The sequence below is a fragment of the Solanum verrucosum genome, unplaced genomic scaffold, assembly GCF_900185275.1.
Source record: "Solanum verrucosum unplaced genomic scaffold, falcon-dt-bn FXZP01000103.1, whole genome shotgun sequence".
Classification (NCBI taxonomy): domain Eukaryota; kingdom Viridiplantae; phylum Streptophyta; class Magnoliopsida; order Solanales; family Solanaceae; genus Solanum; species Solanum verrucosum.
The window spans coordinates 852943-876692 of record NW_026020048.1 but is presented as its reverse complement, the minus strand read 5'-3'; the positions used below and the strand labels follow the sequence as shown (position 1 = coordinate 876692).

The window sequence follows — 23750 nt, the reverse complement described above, 5'->3', positions numbered from 1 at the left end:
GTGTAGTTATTTTATTTAATATCTTTTTTATGTAAGGAGAAACAAAAAGGTGTAAATTTTTTTATTTTATACATTTTTTATGTAAAGAGAAACCATTGAAAAATATTTAAATTTTTTGACTTACATTCACATATATTAAATATATATATTAGATACAAACATTACTATATATAAAATACCTCTTCTATTTATATTGTATTTAATAAATTATTCGTGTTTTTTTTTTTATCATTGTGTGAAACGCGGATGAGTTCACTAGTTATTTAATATTTCCAAAAAATAATCATAACTAAAACACGTAAAAACTCAAATCTCGCTTGTCAGAGTTTTGAAACCTCAACACCCTTATGTTGGGCCAAAGTTAATTTGGGCCGAGGTGTAACTGATCCAATTTACTGGGTTATTCCCCTCACGATTCCCAAACCTTCCTCATTAATTTCTTCCTGTTTTTGGAGCTCTCAAATCTCGATCAGATCCATCCCTCACAAATCACAAATATGGAGTCGAAAGAATCAAACAGAGAAGAATTATCATCAGCTAAAGCAGTTCTTGTTGGTGCTTTGGCTCCAGGAGTCAACGTCTGTATAGTTTCCTCCTTTGCAATATGCTTTCACTTGAAAATTTATTGATTCAAGTAGTTGAATTTTTTTTCTTCTTTTTTTTCGGATTCAGGCTCCTACTTGGAACACACTAAAGATGGCATTTTTGATGCTTGTTGTGTGTCTTGCTGTTATGCTGGGGTTGGCTTTTTCTTCAAGTGACTTCTCTTTGACTCTCCATGTTGCCTTCCTCTTTTTAATAACTGGAACCCTCTTTGTACTTCTTAGTAGGTATGTTGCGGCGATTTTACTTGTATTACTTCTTTTGCTTACATGTGAATATACTTCAAAATTGTTAACTAAGCTTGTATAATTCGATTACTAGATTTTGGATAAATAAGTAAAGAATCCTTACTTTTCCAGGCGAGTTTCCCGCAGTAAGTGATAAACTGTAGAATTCCAGGACCATATGAATGACTAGTTGATGCATTTGTTGAATTATTTCTTTGGAAAGGGAAGTTGATCTCTAGGAAAAAGAAGGGTTTTTTTAGACTCATTAGCACTAGTGGATGAATAATCTGCTTTAAGGTGTTTAATCCCCTGTGTATCATCTTCTTCTACTAGATGCAGAGAGAGAAGTAATCCATTTTCCTGGAGAGATAAATTGAAAAATTCAAGAGTACTGTAGACGAACTAAACATTAATTGTCGTACATGGTCTTGTTGCCACTTGGCAGTTTATTAGATTGTTCGTTAATGCATGTCGGACCTTCTTGTTACCTGGCACAGTAGTAGAAATGTTAGATTGGAAAAAAGTTCTCACTTGATATTCTTTTGTAGAAACTTAATATTCTGTAATTGTAATTATCAATTTTGAAATCTAAGAGTCTTTTGAATTTGAACAATTTTTTGGTTAATGGTTAGAAGGGTTTTAATTTGTTGAGATGTTGGACATGAATTTAATATGTTGATTGGGTATGGCGTAGAAAAGCATTTTGATCGTTGTGAATGAAAGTAAAGGACAAACCTTTAAGTTACAGATTGAATACTCGCTCGACTTTCAGCTTTTAGTTTACAATTGTAGGTTAGTAGCTGATCAAGTAGCTATGTTTACACTCTTCCATCTTGTAGTTTGTTGAGTCCAAATTATTTTATGCTCTCAGTCTCTCACAACTTGTCAAAGAAAATAGCTGTGAAGCTTGTGCTAGCCTTACAATCTTTCTGCATGCCAGCGTGAGCAGTCTGAAATCATGTATAAAATGGTATTTAGCTTCATCCAGTTCTGGAACTAATTCTGGCTCCTCAGTGCATCATCTATCGAGTTTTGAACTGTGCGCCACCAGCTCTCAGGAATCTATCAATCATCAGAAACAAGTTATGGAACTCATTTGGTCATAACTGTTTAACATCATGTTATGGTTTTGCGTATAAATCTGCTTTCAACTTTTTGTGGTAGTTTGATGTTTGAAAAACCGCTCTCTCTCTCTTTTCCACTTGTTTCCCACTGGTGCTGAGTGGCAGACCTGCTTTTGTCTACACTATACAGTCTGTGAAACTGCTTCTTACTCAACATAACATCCAGCTGTTTTCATTGTTAGTCAATTCAAGTTTCACTTAATCCTATGAACTATTATATTCTTCTATTACATGACTATAGGTGAATTTAATGCATAGTTTTTATTTGTCCCTTAGGTTTCTAGCAGAGACTGGGTTTGTTTCTGTTGAACATCAAATGGAGGAACTAGGCTTAGCACCCAGAGATGAAGATACAAGCAAGAAGACGAGTTGAAGCTTTTAAAATCAGATTTATCATTACATGATGACTTTTCCATTAAGATTACATTTTGCACGTTACAATTATGATGAGTGAAAGCTCAACCTTGAGCTATATATCTTGTCGGAAAAGCAAAAGATGGGGTGCCGTAGATCCTGTGCTCAATCTTTGCCATCCTCAAGGTCTTGTAAAACAGCTCTTTCAATGCTCCTTCGGTTCTTTGTCCTTCGACTTCCCTTTCTTCTTCTTAATGAAGCAGAAACACGAACAGCAGGGAAGCTGCAACAAGAATTTCATTTTTCTCTTGTTTAGTATTCACAAATGTTACTGAAAATCGTTATGTATATATGGGGGGTCTTCATGCCCTGATCTGTATTTTTTTATTTTTTATTTGTCCTGTGATTCTATTCCCTATTCCCTACAGATATGAAGATGCCTTTCTTGGGAGCCATAAGCTAACCAAGTTGATGTATGCCTGAGGGAAAGGGGTTCCTTTTGCTTTCCTTTCTTTGAAGGTAAGACTTCTTAATGCTAACCTATCTTTATTTTTAAACAATGCAAAAAGCTCCATTTCCCTCTAACGAAAAAGGAAAAGAGAAAAGGAATGCCACATTAATGAATGCAAATGTATCTTTTGGTTTTTATGTTGCCAGAAAGTTTTTGGCCTCTACAATATTGACGTACATGGTTACTTTCCTCATTAGTTGGGCCTCCAATATGAGCTATATGAGAAAATCTTTTTTCTGAAAGCCACTTTTAGGACTACTGTTTAACTATAACCACTATTTGTGATGTATTTAAATTTAGTCACACTTCTCTTACTGCAACTATCAACCAGTCACTGCTGCCTGCTGGTGGTGTCTTTATCTCGGAAGTTTGAGAATCAGCTCAAAAGAAATCTCTTCTTATGATTCTTCTAACGACTGTATATTTTGATTTGATCATGTTCCTCAAAGAAAGAAATATAACTTTCTTATAAACACAAGTTTGTTTGTGGAAAAGCTAATTGAAAACTAATGTTTACAAAGTAGTAAGTGGCGAGAACAAGTATCAACTGGATAAATTGTCTTTCAAAGTATACAGGGCGCAAGTAGACACCCCATATGAACAGACTGGCCGCCTCTATTGCAATCCAGGGAAGCCGTTACTAGAATAAGATGTCCAACACAGTTGAATTTCACATTTCAAACTTCATGATACTGACCTGAACATGTTTGGGACTTTTGAGTACTTTGCAAATGTTGGGCAAGTCTTAAACAGTAGCCCTGAAGTGGTTACTAATGAAGTTAGCCCAGCTCTTTTTTTTTCCTTCCGAATTCAACCATCCGGTATCCCCATTTTAAGGGCTCAAATCCGGGATCTGATTAAAGGTGGATGGATCCAACCTTGTGCTTCTATAGAAATCAGTGTTATGCTTTGCATATTGTGGCCTCTATGGAAATTTTTTTTTTTAAAAAAAAACTTGTTTTCCTTCCGATTTCTTTTCAAGTAACCTTCAACTAACGTCCTACAAAAAAAATAAAAATAAATTAAAAATGAGTCTTGACTCAAACTTATGAACTTATTATCTAAATTCAGACAAATAATATGTTAGTCTTAGAAAATAAACTTTTCAGATTAGCCATTTAAAATATACTTTCCAAATCATATATGCGTTGGAAAAAATAGAAAGAAAGAATAAATAAAATAAAATAAGCATGCTGCATGATGGATGTTTTTTAGTTTCCAATTAGTAAATTGACCATTTCACTGAGACGGACAAGGAAAGGAAGTAAACACTTTGAGTAATTCCTAATTCTTTTTGTAAGAACAAACAAAGTACATACTAGTTTTATTTGGTTTCTAGTGAAGATATGTCTCATGTTTGCAAAGGAATTGATGTATGCTAAGTTACCTATTTATCCAGATAACTTGAGAGTCCATTGACACAAGACTGTTTTAGAACCAACGTTGTTTCCAGATTTACCTATCTATTTAATCTTTAAAAAGTCTTTCTAAGGTGATAACTTATCTAATTACTTCATTTGATTTTATTTTACGGCGTAGTCTTACAATCAATATTGTTGTACGAAGATGATAAAGATTAGAGTTGGAATCCTTAACAGAAGTAAAAAATTGAAGTAATTTCTGGTCATCTGTCTAAAGTTTTGGTGGACAAGAGTTATCACACACTTTTACTTATGGGAGGATGCAGGTGGTGGAATAGCCAAGGGACATGCAAGTTAGTCCTGTTGAATATTTTTGATGGACATAATCGGTTGCTCATAACTTGAATCTTATTATTATAAAATAAGGACCCGCTTTGATCTTACAATTCTTACCCTCAATATTTCTTGCACCTACCCTCTTTACTTGAGCACTCACTCTTGTTTTCTTACTTGCTTGTTTTCTTGTTGATTGCTTCAGCAACACTGTTTACTTGAGCGCTTACTCTTTATTTGAGCACACATACTTTATTTTAGCTTTACATACATCACAAATGAACCACCTTTATTTATATGTGGTGATAGAAAAATCTAGCTTAGGATATTTGCTATTTCATTCTAGAATGTTCCTCCAACTACTTAATTCTAGAACTAACATTTCTAGAATATCTCTAGACTTTTCAATGTAGAACACTCATTCTAGAGATCTTCCTTCATTTCTTTACAGCTGTCGAATATTTTAGATTTTTCTTTGACTTGTCTTAGATATTAATTAAGTTGGTGATGAATTCTTAACAACTCCTGCACCACCATTACCCAAAAAAGAGTTATCTTAGAGGTAGAAAATATCAGTTTTTAATAAAAAAGGATAATCAGAATGATATTCAATATTTAAATGAAAATTTTCGAAATATAAAATACTGATACCAAAATACTTAATTACATATGAAATCCATACATTACATCATTATATTGATAATAATTAATTAATTTGAATATAAACTAATAAAATACCTAAAATCATTCAAACTAAAGTTTCTGACCTTTACTTTACTACTAAAAATAAACACCCCTAGTTGGATATATCTTTTGACACACCTAACTTAAAATTACTAATATTTAAATTTGAAAAAAAGAATATTGTTCATTAATCTTTATTTTTTCAAAAAATATTTTGTTCATTTATATTTTGACTCTAGCTTACTTACCATTATTGAAGTCTTGGATAGTTGATGGTCCTTCCACCAAAATATTCTGTTAAAAATTGCGTAGTGTTTAGACAGAATAGACTTACTTACCACTTATGTCTAAGTGAATACATGCATGACTGGAGCTGATGAAAATCTTGGGTTATTGTAATTTGACTAGACCATTCTGACAACTACTAAGATTACCATTAGAAATTAATAAATCCCATGAAGTTTAGTAGGCAATTCAATAACTTGATTAAAAAAGGTACCTAGTTAACAACAATTTAATTTCTTACCTAGGGTATATCATCATATCAAGTCTTTGTTGTTGCATTTTTGTGGTAACAATGTTACATAATCTCAATGCCTTGAGATTTATTAAAATATTTCTCATTTTCTGGTAAAAGGGTACTTGTCACCTCCCATCAACATGAACCAGGTAGTTCTATTAACCAAGGTTAAAATAGATGGGAAGAAATTACATAGTGTTATTTTGATGGGAATTGAATTTGAGACTTCATGGTGCTCAACCCACTTCATTGACCATTAGGCCACACTGTTGATGCTTTTTCTTAGATTAAGCGTTTGTTTGACATTGCTGCTAAAAACTATTTACAAGTATCAATGCACTTTTATTATGAAGATTATTTTATAGAGAGAAATTGTTTTAAATATCTATTATAAATTTTTTAATTAAATTTTTATTTTTATTAAATTAAATATACATATTCGAATTTTCAATCAATATTATACATAAATTAAAAAAAATTAAATATTGATGTTATATTAAGATGACCATTTAAATATAATAAAAAAATACAAGTAAAATAAATTTTAAAATTATTCCACAAATTAAATCACTACATACATAAAATTCACCACAAAAACATATAATGTCCTAATTTTTTTCTTTTTTCTAATTCTACAAAATAACATAAAATAATATAGAAATATAAAATATAAAATATAAGATATAAAATAATAATATATAAACATAAAATTAAAAAATTATTATAAAAAATAAAAATAAAGTTTTTTAAATGAAACTTAACCAAACATAGAGATATGCTAATTAATTAATAAGTGATATATTAGTGAATATATCATGGATATTTGGTCTTTAAAAAAACAATTTTCTGCGTAGAAGCAAAATTTTTTAGCTTCATCCCAACAATAGAAAATTGTTTTGCTTCCATTTAAAAACAGTTTTGCTAATTTGCTAAACACCTTAATTTTTTTTAGAAGTACTTTTTTTCTTCTCAAAAGAAGTGTTTTTGGCCTCCCAATGGCAGCGCCAAACAAACTCTCTAAGTAGCAGGATTTAAACTAAAAAGATTTTTGACCTTTGAAAATAGTTATAGCAACAATTAAACCAATATATGGTAAGTAATTAGCAATAATCAAATCTAAATCTAAATTAGATCACATAATCTCAAGTATTTCAAATTTATTCAATACCCTTATAGTTTTTTTATTGATTGGTAATTCCTTTTTCTTTCCTTTTAAAATAATTAGTTTAAGGGAGAAAGGGTAAATATATTCCTCAACTTTACAATTTAGAGCGAATATGTCCTTTGTTAAAAAGGTGATGCATATATACTCTCGTAGTTTAACAAATGGTGCAAATTTATCCTTTTTATTAATAGATCTATATTTACTTGGACTATAACAAAAATAGCTTTTCGCACAAATGTGCACATTAATAGAGAATGCTAATGTCTTTATCAGCATTAGTTAAATGCCATTTGATACAATGTCCCTATATGCTTTAGGGACATTTACAAAGAGTGTTAATTGCCTTTAGAGAACATATTTAGCGGCAATTAAGCTATTGCCGCTAAAGATCATTTTTGGTGTAGTGCTAGTTGTTTAATTCCAAAAAATGTCATGTGGCTTTAAAAAATTAGTTCACCTATTTTCTTTACCTCTCCAAACTCAACCCAACTAATAAAAACTCAATCCCTCTGTTATTCAGTCATCACCCCATAGTCGTGAAGATGATCTAGTTTAGTCGAACAAGTGTCCTAAGTCTTAAGTCATCGGGGTGATGATTGAATAGAAGAGGGATTGAGTTTTTTTCATTTGAGTCATATTTGGAGGGATTAAAAATGGTTGAGATAACTTTTTTAAGTCATGTGACATTTTTGGAACTTAAAAACCAATTTTAGGATTTGGTTTTTAATTCAATAAATATAGGTCTATTAACGATAAGGTAAATATGCTCCATTTGTTAAAAGACAAAGGTATATATGGATCACTTTTTTAATGAACGGCTCCAAATCGAAAAGTTAAGGGGTATATTTGCCCCTTTTTTCCCTTTTCTTATAATAAGTAGGCCGGTAGTCTAAATAAGATGGTAAATACTCCATACAAAATTAAAACACTGATAATGTAATCATCTTTTATACTGTAAATTTTTTGTCCTAAATGAAATTAAAAGATGGGGGTTGTTTCTTGTTGAGAATTTATGAGTTTTAAGCATCTTACATGGAATTCAGTGTAGAAATTGCTTAGAAACAGAAATGGTATTTGCAGAAATTAATGAATGGTTGTCCAACTGTGAGAAAAATTATGGGATTACACTAGGTCTGTATTGTTGTTTTTGTCCAATTGTGAAAAAAGTCCTATGTTGCTCAAACTCTTCAAAGATGTCAATGGATGCGTGGCGGATTCTCCAAACATAGTGTATTTTTGAAGAATCCAACATGGTTGCAGGATCGAAAGTGAAGAGTCCGCACCACTTAGAAAAAGTCTATTAAACTAGCTCAAATTTAAGAAGGTTCACTAAATTTAACCGTCACCATTTATGGTTTGAAGCTTTGGAGGTTAAGTGTTGTAGTAAAGCCTGTTGTCTGTTTGTCACCTTAAAAACTCTCACTTGTACAAACAATTAATTTCATTTTCCTCTTTTGATTCCTTCTTAGAATTGGCTTGTATTTTGACTTTGCTTCTTGTATTCATTCACACCTTATTTTAATTTTCTTTCTTTCTTCATTTGTTGTTACTATAAAAAAGGTAAAATATCCTAGGATAAAAAATCTCAGGTACTTCCTCCCAACTTTCAATGACAAAGTGAAAAGGAACAAAACTCAACAGGAATATTTTGTTCTTTTCTTTGAAAAAATAGAATAAACAATGCATATGAACTTATTACAATAACAATAACATACCTAGTGAAATGCATATGAATTTTAAAGAACAAAAATTCTATGATAAAGAAAATGTTTAACAAAGAAAAATGTGGAACTTATTTACTCATTAAAGCGTAATTATAAGAAGTAAATCGTACATTTTTATCTTTATACATAGTGACACACATTTATTAAAAGATACTATAATTTCGATAAATAGAAATAAAATTTCAGTGATTATATGGTTTGGTTAACAACAAAATTAGTTTCTACCTCCCACCCCCACCCCGGATACAACATTACAAAAAATAGAGTCTTTACATCAAAAATAACAAAAAGAAAGAAAAAAGGGTAAAAAGTTTAAAAATAAAAATGAGAGAAATAAAATGAAAAGGGAGAACAAGCTTTCTCTCTCTTCTCTTCTCCCTTTGAATCCAATTTATATAATATATTTTCAAAAAATTAATTATTAATTATTAAATATTAAAAATTAAAATATCAAAAAGAAAATATTTTCTTTTCTTATTTTCTCTTACTTTTGCATGGTATGTCACTTACTAAGTTACTATACTTACATAGCTTTTGTTTTTTATTTCCACAATCTCATTCTCTCAATTCAACTCTCTCTCTCTCTCTCTGCATTCTTCTTTGTGTAATCTAAGTGGATTTTGATTCTTGAGACTCTTTCTTCATCTTTCCAATTGTTCTTGCCCAAGTTTTCTTTCCCTTTCTTTTTTGTGATTAATTAAGGCTTTGCTTTTGATGATCATGGCCATCATGGCCAGTTTAGAGGCTCAACGCTCGTAAGTTTTATGTGTTAGATCACTAGTTAATGTATAGTATAATGTACCATCCTCAGTTTTTTTATACTTATATTTTAATGAATGATACTCTTGATAATCTTTGCCTGTCTACTTTTCTTTGATTTTGGTTGAATGTGATTTTTTCCTTTTGTTCGACTGTTCTTAATCACAGTTTTCCCTTTTTTTGTTTGTGTTTTTTTAGGCTTGAACTTGCCATTCTCGATTACATGTCTAAAAGAGGTTTCCACCGGACTAGTGAGGCATTCTCCAACGAAATTCATACTAATCAAAATCTTGTCGGTAAGTAACTGTTTTTAATGAATTTTATTCTTTTAATCAGATGCTCAAAACGGATCTATAATGAATTAAGATATGTGTTTTAATAATGGTTGTTGTTTACCTGAAAGAGTCGTAAAATTCTTATGCTAAGTTAGTTTGGTAATTCTTACTACATATGACCGTATGGTGGATTGTCGATCTGTTGTTTTTGAAAATTGTGTTAATACGTTGTAATTACATAATGTTTGATGTTTTTATTGTATTAATTGTCCTTCACTAGCTTAAAGAGAGATATGTTGATGGAGTTGGAGTGATTTGATATCAAGCTTGGTGTAATGTTTTTTGATTTTGTGGTTCGTTTCAGCCATCAATTCTCCTCATGAAGCATTTCTGCAAGCGTGGTGGGGTAAATTTTATGAAGCATACAATTCTAGGTTTCCTGACTTTCCTGTATTCGATGTCGAATCCTTTGATAAGGTGTTACCTGTGGACCTTTTCTATGCCCTGTTCGTTCATCTTTAACTGGTATGAAATATTGCTAACTAAATGTTTAATTTTTAAATTCTCAGGTTGCACAAAGTGTGAACAGTGTTGTGGGTGATAACTATCCTGCAAATCAATCATATGCTTCTGATCTTACAGGTGCAAACGTATCTACTGTGATGCCAGAATCCAGCAGTCCTGATATTATGGACCCTGGCCTTTCAGCTTTGTTGTCATCTTTTGATGCCAGTTATCTGTCACTGGATTTATCTCCTCAAAGAGACATGACATCAGGCTTACACTTACCCGAGATGAGTGAAATGGGTGACATGCTTCCATTGGCAAGCAATGCTGGGTAATACCATGTTATGTTTATTGTTAAACTGTTTATTTTTGCCACATTTTAATACAATGTCTGCCTAGTTACTTCAACGAGGATAAAGGTTGAGCCTTTAATGCGATGTGGATTTTGTTCTCCTTAATTGATGTGATATCACTGTCTTAAGCTTCTAAGGCAACAAAAGAAGATTGACCAAAATCACGATCTTATTTTGTCTGTGTCATGCTATTAATTATGACCTTCTGATATGTGAAATGTGAAATGTGAAGAGTTTCTTGCAAAACTTGGCTATTAAGGGATGCTCGCTAGTTTAATAACTAGAACCACTTGTTTGGCCTGTAATATGAGATAGATTTTTCACATTATCTTGATAGTCCAAACATTTTTTGTTTATGAAACCATTTCTTTGTTTATGGAGTTTGCTTATCAGAATCTTCACATTTTCTATGTTGTATGTCCATATCCTTCAGCTATCAAATGCAGCAAATGCCAACTGTTCCTGCAGAGTGGAATGCAAGAGTACGTTTACATTTCCCCGTACATTTGCAAGATTTATAAAAAATAATTAGTTGAAAATAATTGACTAGTTTTTATTCTTTCCAGGTTGACATACCTGGTGCAAACTTGGGAGGACCTATGCGAATGGAAACAAATCTTCATGCCGCTACAAACGCTTTGCCTGATTTACCAGAACTTTCTGATGCAGGTTTGTTTGTAGTTTAGCTTTAATATTTTGCATTTAGTTGGTATAAGTTTTTGTCTTTTGCATTGATAATGTTGAATGTTTGAACATTATGATAATATGCAAAAACTTTTAGCATAAACAATCCATTAGAAGGATAAATGTGCATATATTGAAGAGGACTGGCTGACTTTTTAATGTGTAGCAAATTAAGAGATGCATATGTAATCAGATTAAAAATCTTTCAATTTTTTCTGATATATTGAAAATGTCAATTAGGTTTTGCTAATCTACTTGTTAGCTATCAGTCCCTCCTGTACAAATTAAACACTCCTCTGTTCTAGTAGGAAACTAATAACAGATACTCTGCTGCTCTTGCTATCAGGCTCTTCAACCAACTGATTCTGAATGCATCTCCATCCAAATAAAGATGTTGATATTTTGAGAAAGTTGCTACTTTGTTAGTTACTATAATTAGGAGGGAATGTCGTGCGAAGAGAGAGTCACCTATTATCCTTAAATAGGATGAAGAGACATGAATAATCTGTTACTTCTTGATAATACTGAGTGAACCTTTGATGCTCGTGTAATACCAGCTTTATCCATGAGTACCCCCTGAGTCTATTGTGTTGAATAACTTCTGATGCAAACATTTCAAAAGATATTAAAGGAGTATTCAATGATGGTGATTGTTTTCCCCCAAATTATTAAATGCTTGTTGCTATTTTGTGAATCAAATTGGAGAGTTGGGAGAAAAAGCTCTTCTTTTGATAAGGAGGAGAAGAATCTCTTCAAGAAGTTGTTATTGCTTTTGCTATTGATGGAAAAAGGACGCAATACTATTGCAGTGCACAGGTCAAAGTGTACCATGACCATTTAGATGTTTTGTCTATCTAGCTTTTACCCATAAAGTAATGGTACATTGTTGGATTCGCATGAGGAGCATGAAGTTTAAGTTTGAGGTTAGAGTTACATCTAGAATGAATGAATGATGCATGATTGAAGCTATAGTGCTGATGTTTTTTTATTTTGACAATACAATTTATCCTTGTTGTGTCATACAATAAATTAAATTGAACTCTTGAAAGTATTCTTAATAGATTATGAAGGTAAATCCACATAGGGACGTAGAAGAGTCACAAGTTGTGATATATATCAGGTAATGAATATTCTATTAGAAGGTTATTAATATTGCTTGATACAAAAGATGAAGCTGATGAGGTGCATGGTCAGTCTCTTAGTTAAACTTCTATAGGCTAAGATTCCTCACGGTCGTATTAGGATGGATAATTGACCATTGTGGCTTGAAGTAACCTTTAACAGACGGGATAGGTTTATTTGGGTAAGTGATTTGTCTTAGATCTTTTTGGATTCGCTGTGTGCTGGACCAGAATGCATATCATTGAGGAAGTTTCTGTAATTCAAGATTCAGTTGAAAGGGAAAACAGGAGTAATGATTTTTCAAGGGATGGGGAATACCTTGTTGGCCTGTTAGATATCTTAAGGTGGATACGAAGGAGACTTATAAATGGCTGGCAAAAGGGAAATAGATCACATTTCAGTTCTGCTTGGATTCCATAAAACTTACCAGTCTTCCCTATTTTAAGCTCAGAAAACACAGGTCAAACTCCATACGGAAGTTTTTACAGAGATACCTGCTCTACTGTCACTTCAGTGCCTGTTAGTCAGTGGTAAAGAACCAGCAAGACCTTATCAGCAAAGAGAAAGGGGAAGGATCCACCTAAATGAGAAGCTTGACTTTTTAAGGTCCTTCCCACTGTCTCATGATATCTCATAGAGGAGCAAGAATGGTTTAAGAGCTGCCAAAGACTTCCCAACTCTTCTTTTTATAATTGTGGTGTCCGGGCCAGCTTGTGCGCACCTCGATTAATTCCACAGTGTACCTGGTACCTCACAAGATTTCTCAACTTGGGACCTGACGTTTATGTCGTTAAGCTAGAAAGGATCCAAAAGGAAACTCCTGTCACAATATCCGTCCATATCTTGTCATGTAGCTGATCTCTCTTTCAAACAAGCTCAGATAATGAAGCTCAGCTTGAAGCCATCATAAAGTGTCTAATAGTTGTTGTCCTTAACCTTGATCAAGTACAACATTTTCTGAAATATTTTCCAGTCAAGTTAAGTTATTTCAAAGTTTACTTGTCTGTGAGTGGTCAGTTATCATTTAATCAAGGTCCTTCTGATTTCACCAAGGTCAAATTAGAAGCTCAAAGTATGTCTACGACTTTACTAGTTGTCGGTATGGAGAAATTCTTAGACATCCCATGATGAATTCTGTCTTCCCCTTTTAATTTTTTTAAAGAGTGAAAAATTAATGTAATACATGCTAAAGCGGAAACCTTTTATATTTTGCTCTTACACAAGTCTTAAATAAATATGCTCAGCCAATAAAGGCTTAAATGTTATTCTGTATCGGAAAGGTAATTGTGTCTTCTGCTACGAATTTTGTAACAACCATAATTTTGAATCAATAAAGAGATAATGGATTCAAAGTGACATTATTTGTGATTAGCTTGACCAAGATCATATTTTCAAGAAAATGGTCATAAAACAAACTTTTATATCGCATCCTTGTGATATTCATTTGGGTTACTTGTGACACAACAATTTTATTAACAAATCTCCAATCATGCTCTTTAGCATGAATCACATTATGGGATATTTGAATGGTTAGATGCAGCACAAGGTGTCTTCCTCAACATGTCAACTCCTTGCTCATAACTAAGGGATCCTGCACATCGGCATTCACTGCGTAGCTTCATAGGATTTTCTCATTCATCTTAAGAGATTGTTTATCTTATCATCAATCTACAACACTAGTTCTAATCAAAGGGGCCTACTTTCTACTTAAGTTTGTTCCAAATGACCTTGAACTTGTTGCCTTACATGTAAAGTAAGTTTCTTGTTCTTTTAAAATTGAAGTAAGTTAACAATGCTACATATTGTTTTTAAAGTGATGTGACGTTCCATCTACTTCTTACCATTTCAAAGTGTTTTTTCTTTTAAAGTAGTCTTAATATGGTAATTACTCAAGTATCTTAGTCTTACTAACCACACTATTCATTTTCGAACCAAACTACGTAGCTGCGTCAACTTTGTTGAGAATATAATTAAGCAAATAAAACTATGCTCTCTCTAAAAACTTAAGCTTTTAGATGAAATAGTCACACACTTCAACATGACATCGAAGCCTATAGAGGTCCTAGCCGCAGCCTATCATCGAAAAGAATTTCACGTGCTTTACCCATGAAAAAGAATTAGACCCACACGTGAGGGGGCGTGTTGAGAATAATTAAGTAAATGAAAGTATGCTCTCTCTAACAGCTTAAGTTTGTAGATGAGATGATACACACGTCAATAAGTTTGAATGTGCATAAAAAGCTTTTCTCTTTATCCTAGGAATCCTAACTTGGAATGCAACTCATGGAAGCGATAATGGCTTGGAATAGGGTTTTTTTTTTTTTGGGGGGGGGGGGGGGGATAGGGTTTTTTGGAGGAGAGAATGCTTGTAGGTTGGAGCTTTTTATATCATATACTGATCTTAAAGTATAGAATAGAAGGTTTTCCCTCTTCACACTTATGTGTGTTTGGAATATTTTGAGGTTAGAGCTGACAAAGAAGTATATTCCTACAAGTAGTCCTTGTTTATAAAAGAGTTTATAATGAGAATCAACTGAAGCGTATATGAACAAAGTCATTTTTAGTGAGACAAATGAGCTATGGTTTAGGTTAGCTCTCATTCGAAGAAATTAGAAACAATAATTAGTATAAGACTAATTGCCTTTAATTTACTTTTAATAGAAATCAAAGATATCAAGTTAAGAATTAATCTTACCTCTTAAATAATCGTTCTTATATGGTTGGAAGATAAATCCTAGTTACCACACACAAAGGTGTAAAGAAGGAAAACCTCTCAAATAATAATAATCGTGTCTAATAAAAATAACAAAATTCACCCCTATATATAAGACAAACATATCTCAAATAGCATGAGATTTAAATCCTACTTTTATGGAAATAATAACTAGGAAACTTTAAACTAGGAAAGCATGTAAAAAAATTAGTTGTCGAGAAAAAGGAAAGAAATGCTAAATTTCCAGCAAAACTCCCACGCGACTTCAACACTTTTTGGCATGCAACTTCAGCATCTTTTGGCCTTAAACATTCTGCACTTTCGGCATGCAAATAAGCTCCTTTTTGGGCTTCTCTTGGGGTCCATGTGGGACTCTTCTCTTGGGGTCCATGTGGAACTCTTCTCTTGGGCTCCATGTAGCCCATATTTTCCCCCTTTTGGACTTAGACTTTGACTTGATTATGAAATCGTGTAGCACTTAACCCACTTTTCATCATCATTCTTGGGCTTCTCTTCCATGATACGTATCTTCTTGATCTCTGATTGAAGCCCGTGTCAACTTTAATGCAAGTAGGCCAACGTGGATGCTATCGATGGTGTTGCTCCAGAATGATAATTTGGTAAGTTGTCACTTAGGACCAGTTTGACCATAGATTTCCCAAGTGAAATTTGGAAAAAAAATTAACAAATAGTGTTTGTTCATATAATTTGCCATTATTTGGCAAATAACCCAAAATTCCCAAATACTAGAAAAAATAGTATTTGGGAGCTTTTAAAAATTCATATTCTACACCAAACTTTTATTTTTTACAACAACACCCTCTATAGCAGTTGTTTGCTTTGTCTACTTCACAATGTAATAAAGTCGCTTTGTCTACTTCACAATGTATGGAATGATGCTTGTTGCACTCAGTCCGAACTACCACATTGCTCCAGTGTCATGTACACTACTTGCCATTTGCTGCTATGATGATCCAATTGACTTGTTGTGGAAGTCATGAATCTTGTTACATCAACGTTTCTATCTTGCTATGTAATACAAACCTATGGTTAGTTTTGGTAGTGTTTAAAACTTATGGGTATAAATCACATGTCTTGATAAAGTGAAATATGTTTCCCAAATATTATGGCCAAAAACATGTCATCAAAAATATTATGGCCAAACACATGGTGAAATTTCACTCAAATAATATTTGCCAAAAATATTTGGGAGTCAATGGACAAACGCTAGCTTAGAATGATACATTGGTGAGTCATGCTACCTTGATATGACTATTTGTGGTAAGACCTTAATCATTTATTCTTTTACTAACGTAAGTTTCCAAATTGAGTCACATACTTGGGATTATAAATACTAGCCCAATACGACGATCACTAGTATGATTTTCACTATGATTCTTTAAGCTAGTGCTTCCATATCACATGTGCGGCACCTGCTTGCCCAATACGAGACAAGTAAGGATGTTCAACCTCCTCAAAGAAGAGATGACCTCGGTACATCCTTAAATTGCCATTGTTCGAGTTCAGATCAAAGGAAAGGAATGAAGATGGTGGATTGATGACTGTCATTATAGCCTTTAAAAGGCCTCACGTAGAGCCAACATGACTTGCTACATACAAGTATCTCCAATTCAAGATTGCTAAATATGAAACCCTGCCCATCTAGCTAACATTGAAAAAAGATTCTTGAATGGCAGTTGTTTCTATGTGATTCTCTTCCTAACCTAGCCAGGCCACATAAGCACCACTTCTGATGGAAATGACTTGTGGTATAGATTTATAAATGTGACTTGCATGGGTCTAAGGTGACTCTTGTTAATTAGTTATCAAATAATACTTAGTTGTCCAACTAATTAAGTATATAAGCGGGCCACATTTATTCAAACATACAACTCAACTCGCTCAACCTTTGCCTGTTTATTTAACAATTCCGGCATGTGTAACCTTAAGGCGTACTCATATATCGAAAATAATTATTTTGACATAACTCAACTCGCTCAACCTTAAGAGTCATCTTTAGTATTACACTTATAGCAAACAAAAACCATTACATATTTATTAAAGATGAAAATAGTTCCTGATAGAAATTTATTATACTACATCTATATGTGCATGTGAGTTTTAGTTTGGGCTTGAACTCAAGTTCAAGGTTGTTAATTCACTTGTTACTATATCGAGTCGTTCTTGAACTTGTCTACATATATTCGAATTGAGCTCTGCTCCAATTTGAAGCTAGTTTGATATCTGAGCTTGAGTTTGGGCTCAACTTTATAATATAGCTCAAGGATAAACAACTGAGCCCGGCTTGATCAAACTACACCTGTAATATCTATAGTTGATTCCCATTCCCTTTGTGATTATGCCAATGGGAGATTACCTTTATTAAAATCTTTACAACTATGATTATATATGACACACTTCCCCATTTTGGTAAAGATGCATGCTGCTGATTGAAGTTTGAAAAGGATGAACATATGACAACTTAGGTATACAATCCACCAAAGCAAGTATGTGGCAGAGGCATTCAGTAAAGTTCTGAAAATAGAACTTTGATACTATGCACTTCCCCTCTGCATCTTTTTATCTTTTGGTTTTTGACGATGATACTGTATGTGCAATTAATTTCCGTTCACTTGCTGACCAACATTTAATTATTGTGGTTCTTAGTTCTAGTTAGTTCTAGTTTCATTTTGAAGTTCGATTCATTATCAATTGGAAGTTGTCACAGCAAAAGACACTAGGCAAACTAACATGGAAGGATGTATGAAATAAACAAACAATCTTCAAAACTTAGATTCAGCAAAGGAAAATAATCAGTGTGATGAGTGCTCTTCATTACATCATTTTCTCTTCAGAATAAACACCATGAGAAGTTCTTGCAGTGATCATATAGATGAAATTTTAAATTCTTCCTAATGATAAATTGTACAATGTGACCAAGTGGCTCGGAATTGAGGCTTAGTCGTTGTTGTTGTTGATATATTGTACAATGTTCCGTCAGATTAGTAAATCTGTTGACATTTTTATGCAAGACATCTCCTTATCTTTCTTTTTTAAATTTTAATTTCCTTTTGATCTTCCTTTTGCATTGTACTTGTAGATATCCTTATCTTTCCTTTTTAAATTTTAAATTTCCTTTTGATCTTCTTTTTGCATTGTACATGCAGGGAACAACAAATCTCTCCAACAAGCATCTCATCAAGGATGGCCATCTGTTGTGAGTATCCTAAACTTTTGCATCAATAGAAATGTATAGTCCATTATGATGTTTAGGTTCCGTCAACTTTTAGTTCATTCATTCCTTTTATATCCAACCCAGGACGTTGGCTCAGTTCCCCCTGTCATTAGCCATCAAGCTGTGCGTCCCAGTGTGATAGTGCCAACTCGAAAGGAACAGTTCCCGAGAAGTACATCCTTCGCTCAACAGAATGTTTTACCAAGTGTGGCAGTTCAAACATGGGATAAGCTCAGACTTCCTGCCCCTGCAAGTTCTGGAGATCTTTTTTGTATGCTCACTCTAGCTGACTCAAGTGTTAAAGATGCAGGGGTAAGTTGAATACTCAAGTAACCATCTCGCTCCTAGGGTTGTATCATGCTGCAATTATTTTAGCCGTGCAATTGACCATACATTGGTTTTCAGATTTTTTTGGCCTTTGAAATCACTTTGTAAAACCTTGTACATTAAGTTATTAATAGCCAAAATAAGTACTGTACTTTGAAAACTCAACTTTAAAAGGAGTAACCTATGTAGCAGAAAGAAAACTGAGACAAAAAAATTCAAAGTTTTTGCATAGTCCAACAATCAACATATTGAGGGCCAAAAATAGGCAATCCCTAAGTTACTCGGACTCTTCACTTTTGGTGCCGCACCCGTGTCGACATGATGTGGGTATGGGTGTGGGATCCGTGTCCGATTTAGTCAACCAATTTTGGGTACTTTGACCAAAATTAATGGGGAAAGTCTAGACAGTTTTAATGATTTCTATAATCAAATACAAAGCTAAGGTGAAATTGAAGAAAATGGAATACATTTTATATATAAATTTCTATGTCAATTCTTTTCCTTTAATTTCCTTCCAGGATTCTCCTCAAGTTCTCCACACAATATCTCATAAATTAGATTTTATACTTCTATTTTTAGATATTTTAATTATTTTTAGGAAAATCCCGTATCCATTACATGGATCCATATTCCTGAATCTGAAAAATTAAATCATGAAGGATCCGACCCGAGAAACTTAGGGTTATCCTACTAAACTGATGTGATTGAGATTTCTTTCCTGCCTTACTTTTTCTTCTTCTTCTTCTGGTGAACAGATGCTTGGTGAGACAAATCTAAGAATCCCAGAGAATTTACCAGCTGACCAGCAAATAGGAGGAATTATGAGAAGGTCTGGAAAGCAACCTGTAGTGCAGGAGCACAGAAACCAGCTGGGACTGCAGTCTTCAAATAAGGTTGGTCTTAGATCATAAAGACTGTCACAAGTAACTGGCTTATTTAAATGTCTTCAAATTTCATCAATATTTTAGCTGTACCAGAATTGAGGAAACATGTGCGCCCCTATTTGGCTTCTAATTTCTTTACATGTGTTCTGTATCAGAGTGGCATAAAGAGGAAAACTCCATTGAGTTCTCTGGAACCTGTAAGATCATTCTTCTGCATCTACTTCTTATGCCCTTCATGTGCTGGTGATTCTATTTCACTCTGTCGCTGATAGACATCATCGTTTTTGAGGATTGGACCACCCTTTCTTAGTTTGTTCTTGTCTTTGTCACCTTTATATTCACTTGGACGAATGCGTATGAAATGTCTATATGGTCTTCATCTGCTTTATTCTTGCTCATTTAATATATTCCTGAGTTGTAGGTTGGGAAAGAGAAAACTACTGTCGCTAGTTTTGCTGCGCCTGCACGCACTCAAGCTGAATGGAAAGGTAGGTGACAACAAGCTTAATGGTTCCTAAGAAGATTAATATTAAAAAGGTTGCAATTTATATAATCGACGGTTGACAGAAATAGTTAATCCTCCTTAAATAACTGGTGTCACATTTTGTTAGGTCCTATACTCGCCCAGCTAGGTTGTGTATCTACTCCTAATATGTTGAAGAAATAAATTATCCAAGAGAACCCAATCGTGCAGGTTTTATTAGCATTATACCCTGATTCGTTCTTCCAGGTGCCAGTAGTGTTTTAGGGACTATATTGGAAGCTTCATTGCACATATATGAAGGTATATGGTTGACCTTTGATATATGATATTTTTCTCTGTCATAAACCTCTTTTCTTTGAAGCAAGTAGTGTGTGTCAGCTTCTCACGGTGACAAATAGATGGTATCGTCTGTAAGGTTCTCTTGTAAAAATTTGCCAGATCTTACATTTGTTCAGTATAACTGTTTCTTAAAACGAAAGAAGACAAGAATGTGATGTCACACCAAGGTTTTAAGATTAAACACTGTAGCTTCTGACTTTGTCAGGCTCTTACCCTGATGGATAAATTGCTAGTTATCTCATATCGGCACAAAGGATAATTGACTTCATATTGCTTTGCAGGCAACTCTTTGAAAGCGATTAGCAACCTTCACACAAAAACTAGCAAGCTCCTATGTTGCCACTTCAATTCAGAAGGAGAGTTGTTGGCTGCTGCTGGACACGACAAGAAGGTTTGTCTAATTAATCTTCAACAGGATTCTAGTTGGTCAAATGGGAGAGTCCTTATCTCAATTTCACAAACTTGTACGCAATTTATGCTTAGGTACTGATTTGGAAGTTGGGAACTAACAATGTTTATAGTGGAGAAGGTCATGCTCATCACGTTACAGATATCCGTTTTAGACCACACTCAACAGTGTTTGCAACATCTTCCTTTGACAGAACTGTGAAGATATGGGATGCAGCCAAGGTACTATCTCTATTTGTCATTGCAGATCCTTTGGTCGAATGACTCTTTCAGTTACTTTTCTCTTAAGTTGTAACAGCTCACAAATAGCAGTCAGCACAGAGTCAAATCACCAGGATATATATTTATCAGTTCTATGATTTCGTTGTTCTTGGTCCACATGATTTCTTCTGATTTTTGTGCTGATATTATCCTGATTCTTTTGCTTGTACTTAGACGAGAACATATATATTTTCTTAGCTGCTCAGACAATTGTAATGTGACATTTATGGCCACATTCTTTATCTCTGTAGTAAGGATACTCAAAAGATTTATCGCAATTATACCAAATATCAGCATCATCATGTTATGTTATCTATAATACATTTCATTTGAGTCGATATTTGAGGACTTCCTGTTACTAAAACATCTTATGAAGTCTTTAGACCTTCAGAACCTTTTGTCTTTTCTTCTGGTTATCAGGATTTCTCACAAACTGACTAATCTCTTGAATTGGTACTTTTTGACCTGTGTCTATTACAACTTTGATACTGTACATATCTCACCATTTTGTCATTATCCAGCCAAGCAACCCTTTCCAAAACCTTGTCGGGCATGTTGAGCACGTAATGTCTACAGATTTTCATCCAACAAAGTTGGGCCTCCTCAGTTCTTGTGATACCAGCAACGACATTAGACTGTGGGATGTCAGTAGGGGTGAATGCAAACTCATTTTTAAGGTTGGTAGCTGTAGTTCCTTCCTTTTTTTTAAGATATTGATAAAGAGGTTTCTCTATTTGATAAAAGGCTCCATAATTTGATATTTAACTTCCTTTGATGCTTCCATTTCAATTTGGAGATTACTTAATTACTTGATTCTAAATCATTCTTGAATCTTTTTTTTCATGACTTCCTGCATTTGATTGTGGGAAATGTTTCTCTTTATTTTTTCTTCATTCTGAGCAATTTCAAGGTTTTCAAGATCAGTAGTTGGTCATCATGTGAATACACATACAAATACATAGTTAAGGAAATGAAAGGGTTTCATAATCTTATTTGAACCAACATCCGTATCACATTCAACAATGCATTGTTCATTGTTCTAAACAAAGTGGTTTACAAAGAATTTGCTATTATTCATTCACTGCAAAATTGTTTGATTAGTTCTTGGTACAAATGCAGGGAGGTAGTAGACACGTTAGATTTCAACCTCGACTTGGGGACTTTTTGGCAAGTTCTAGTGGAAATGTTATAAATATTTTTGATGTCGAAACTAGCAGCATCCAAAAAAAGTTACAAGTAAGATGCTTATTCTTGATCATTGATGCAACTTGTTTCAAAATTTCTTATCTGTTGCATTACCATATCGTATCAATGTGGTTTCGTTTTCTTTGATTTATAGGGACACGTCAAAGACATCCGCTCAATGTGCTGGCATATGAGTGGGAAATACCTGGCATCCGTGAGTGAAGATAGTGCACGGATATGGTCTGTGAGTGATGGGAAGTGTTTATATGAATTGTGCTCTGGTGGCAATAAGTTCCAGTCATGCACTTTCCACCCAGAATACATTCAAGTGTTGGTGATTGGTTCCTTTGAGGTATGGTTAATACAATGTGGACATTTATGCTGAAGCTTTTGAGCTCATAGAATTTAAAAACAACAAACCTAACTTAAGATGCTTGGATATTGAACCATCCTGAAAAAGAAAGAAAAAAACAAAGAACTTCTCTCTTGGTCAGCCAAAGCTAAGAGCTGGAAAAAGAATATTAGGAGGGTAAGAATATGCGACGTCTGACCCTTCGGGGTGGCCCAGTGGTTTGAGCTTGGGACTTCTATGTTGGAGGTCTCAAGTTTGAAACCCCTTGCCAGCGAAAGCAAGGGGTTTGCCTTCTGGGTCAAGCTCGTCGCACCAGGCTTGCCTAGTGCGGGTTACCTCTCCTATGTGGTTTGCGAGCTATTGCATAGGAGCGGGGGTTTTACCCTGTGCGCACCCAAAGGGTAGCGGCTGCGGGTTTCCCTTGTCATCAAAAAAAAAAAAGAATATGCGACGTCTGCAATTTTGGGTTCTGTTGCCATAATAATGTCTCAAAATGCTCATATTGTTATGAGGTTTGCTTCCGATTATTTTGCTATTTTTTCGTCTCAAGAAAGAAAATGATGATTGCATATTTTGATTTCATCTGAACATTTTTGGCTTTCCTACTTGTGTCTGATCATTCCACGGTGCTTAATAACTTCTTCGTTGAGGGAAATTCAGGAGTATAAGATCTCCAAACTGAGTTATTGGTGTGTCAGATGAAAGCGTACTTGTTTGAAGTTTATTCACATGTATAGTTGTTGATTTTCCTTTCTCCTTTTCCCTCTGTCTTATACCTGTCTAATGTTGTTGCAGTTCCTAGAGCTGTGGAATCCTTTCTGCCAGAGCAGTATAACTCAGTCATGTAGTGCACATACTGATATAATCACTTCACTAGCAGGTTCACCTTTGGATGGAACCATAGCTTCAGTGAGCCATGACCAGTGGATCAAGATATGGACCTGACGCTTCTTTGTGGATCAAGATACAACAGCCACCTTCTTCATTCTCTTATCCAAATTACATCACTATTTGAATGAATGAGTTGTTCGAAAGGCTGTATCAGTCACCAACTTTCGACATTTGTTTCAAACTCTTCTGCTCTATTTTATCATTTGGAAGTTGATAATTAATTATATGTATGAAAGCTAGGCTGTATCAGTCACTAAACCTCCTTGTTCTTGTTAAGCCACAAAACTTTCATAGAGCTTCTGCTACTTTTTGTTATTCATGATTGCTTTCCTCCTGAATGATTACATTGGTATCAAGTCCCTGAA

The 23750-nt window shown here is 33.9% G+C and overlaps 2 protein-coding genes across 2 annotated transcripts; both read left to right on the top strand.

The window, feature by feature from the left end:
- The first annotated feature begins 451 nt into the window (after positions 1 to 451).
- On the top strand, positions 452 to 2679 carry LOC125822762 (uncharacterized). Its single transcript, XM_049502200.1, has 3 exons — positions 452 to 578; positions 673 to 830; positions 2231 to 2679. The coding sequence occupies exons 1-3, from the start codon at positions 498 to 500 to the stop codon at positions 2325 to 2327; spliced, it is 336 nt and encodes a 111-aa protein (XP_049358157.1). The 5' UTR covers positions 452 to 497; the 3' UTR covers positions 2328 to 2679.
- On the top strand, positions 2322 to 23750 carry LOC125822692 (uncharacterized). Its single transcript, XM_049502124.1, has 18 exons — positions 2322 to 2494; positions 2737 to 2827; positions 9564 to 9661; positions 10005 to 10117; positions 10210 to 10478; positions 10934 to 10982; positions 11067 to 11169; positions 18187 to 18236; positions 18339 to 18566; positions 19337 to 19474; positions 19621 to 19662; positions 19887 to 19953; positions 20570 to 20679; positions 20772 to 20918; positions 21479 to 21634; positions 22077 to 22193; positions 22297 to 22494; positions 23290 to 23750. Exons 3-18 carry the CDS (start codon positions 9589 to 9591, stop codon positions 23437 to 23439), a joined length of 2010 nt encoding a protein of 669 aa, XP_049358081.1. The 5' UTR covers positions 2322 to 2494; positions 2737 to 2827; positions 9564 to 9588; the 3' UTR covers positions 23440 to 23750.

Coding starts and splice junctions, on each gene's coding strand:
- LOC125822692 (XM_049502124.1), top strand. CDS start 9,589: ATGTCTAAAAGAGGTTTCCACCGGACTAGTGAGGCATTCTCCAACGAA. Junction 9,662..10,004: donor TACTAATCAAAATCTTGTCG/GTAAGTAACTGT, acceptor GGTTCGTTTCAG/CCATCAATTCTCCTCATGAA. Junction 20,919..21,478: donor AGATATGGGATGCAGCCAAG/GTACTATCTCTA, acceptor GTCATTATCCAG/CCAAGCAACCCTTTCCAAAA.
- LOC125822762 (XM_049502200.1), top strand. CDS start 498: ATGGAGTCGAAAGAATCAAACAGAGAAGAATTATCATCAGCTAAAGCA. Junction 579..672: donor CTTTGGCTCCAGGAGTCAAC/GTCTGTATAGTT, acceptor TTTCGGATTCAG/GCTCCTACTTGGAACACACT. Junction 831..2,230: donor CTCTTTGTACTTCTTAGTAG/GTATGTTGCGGC, acceptor TTTGTCCCTTAG/GTTTCTAGCAGAGACTGGGT.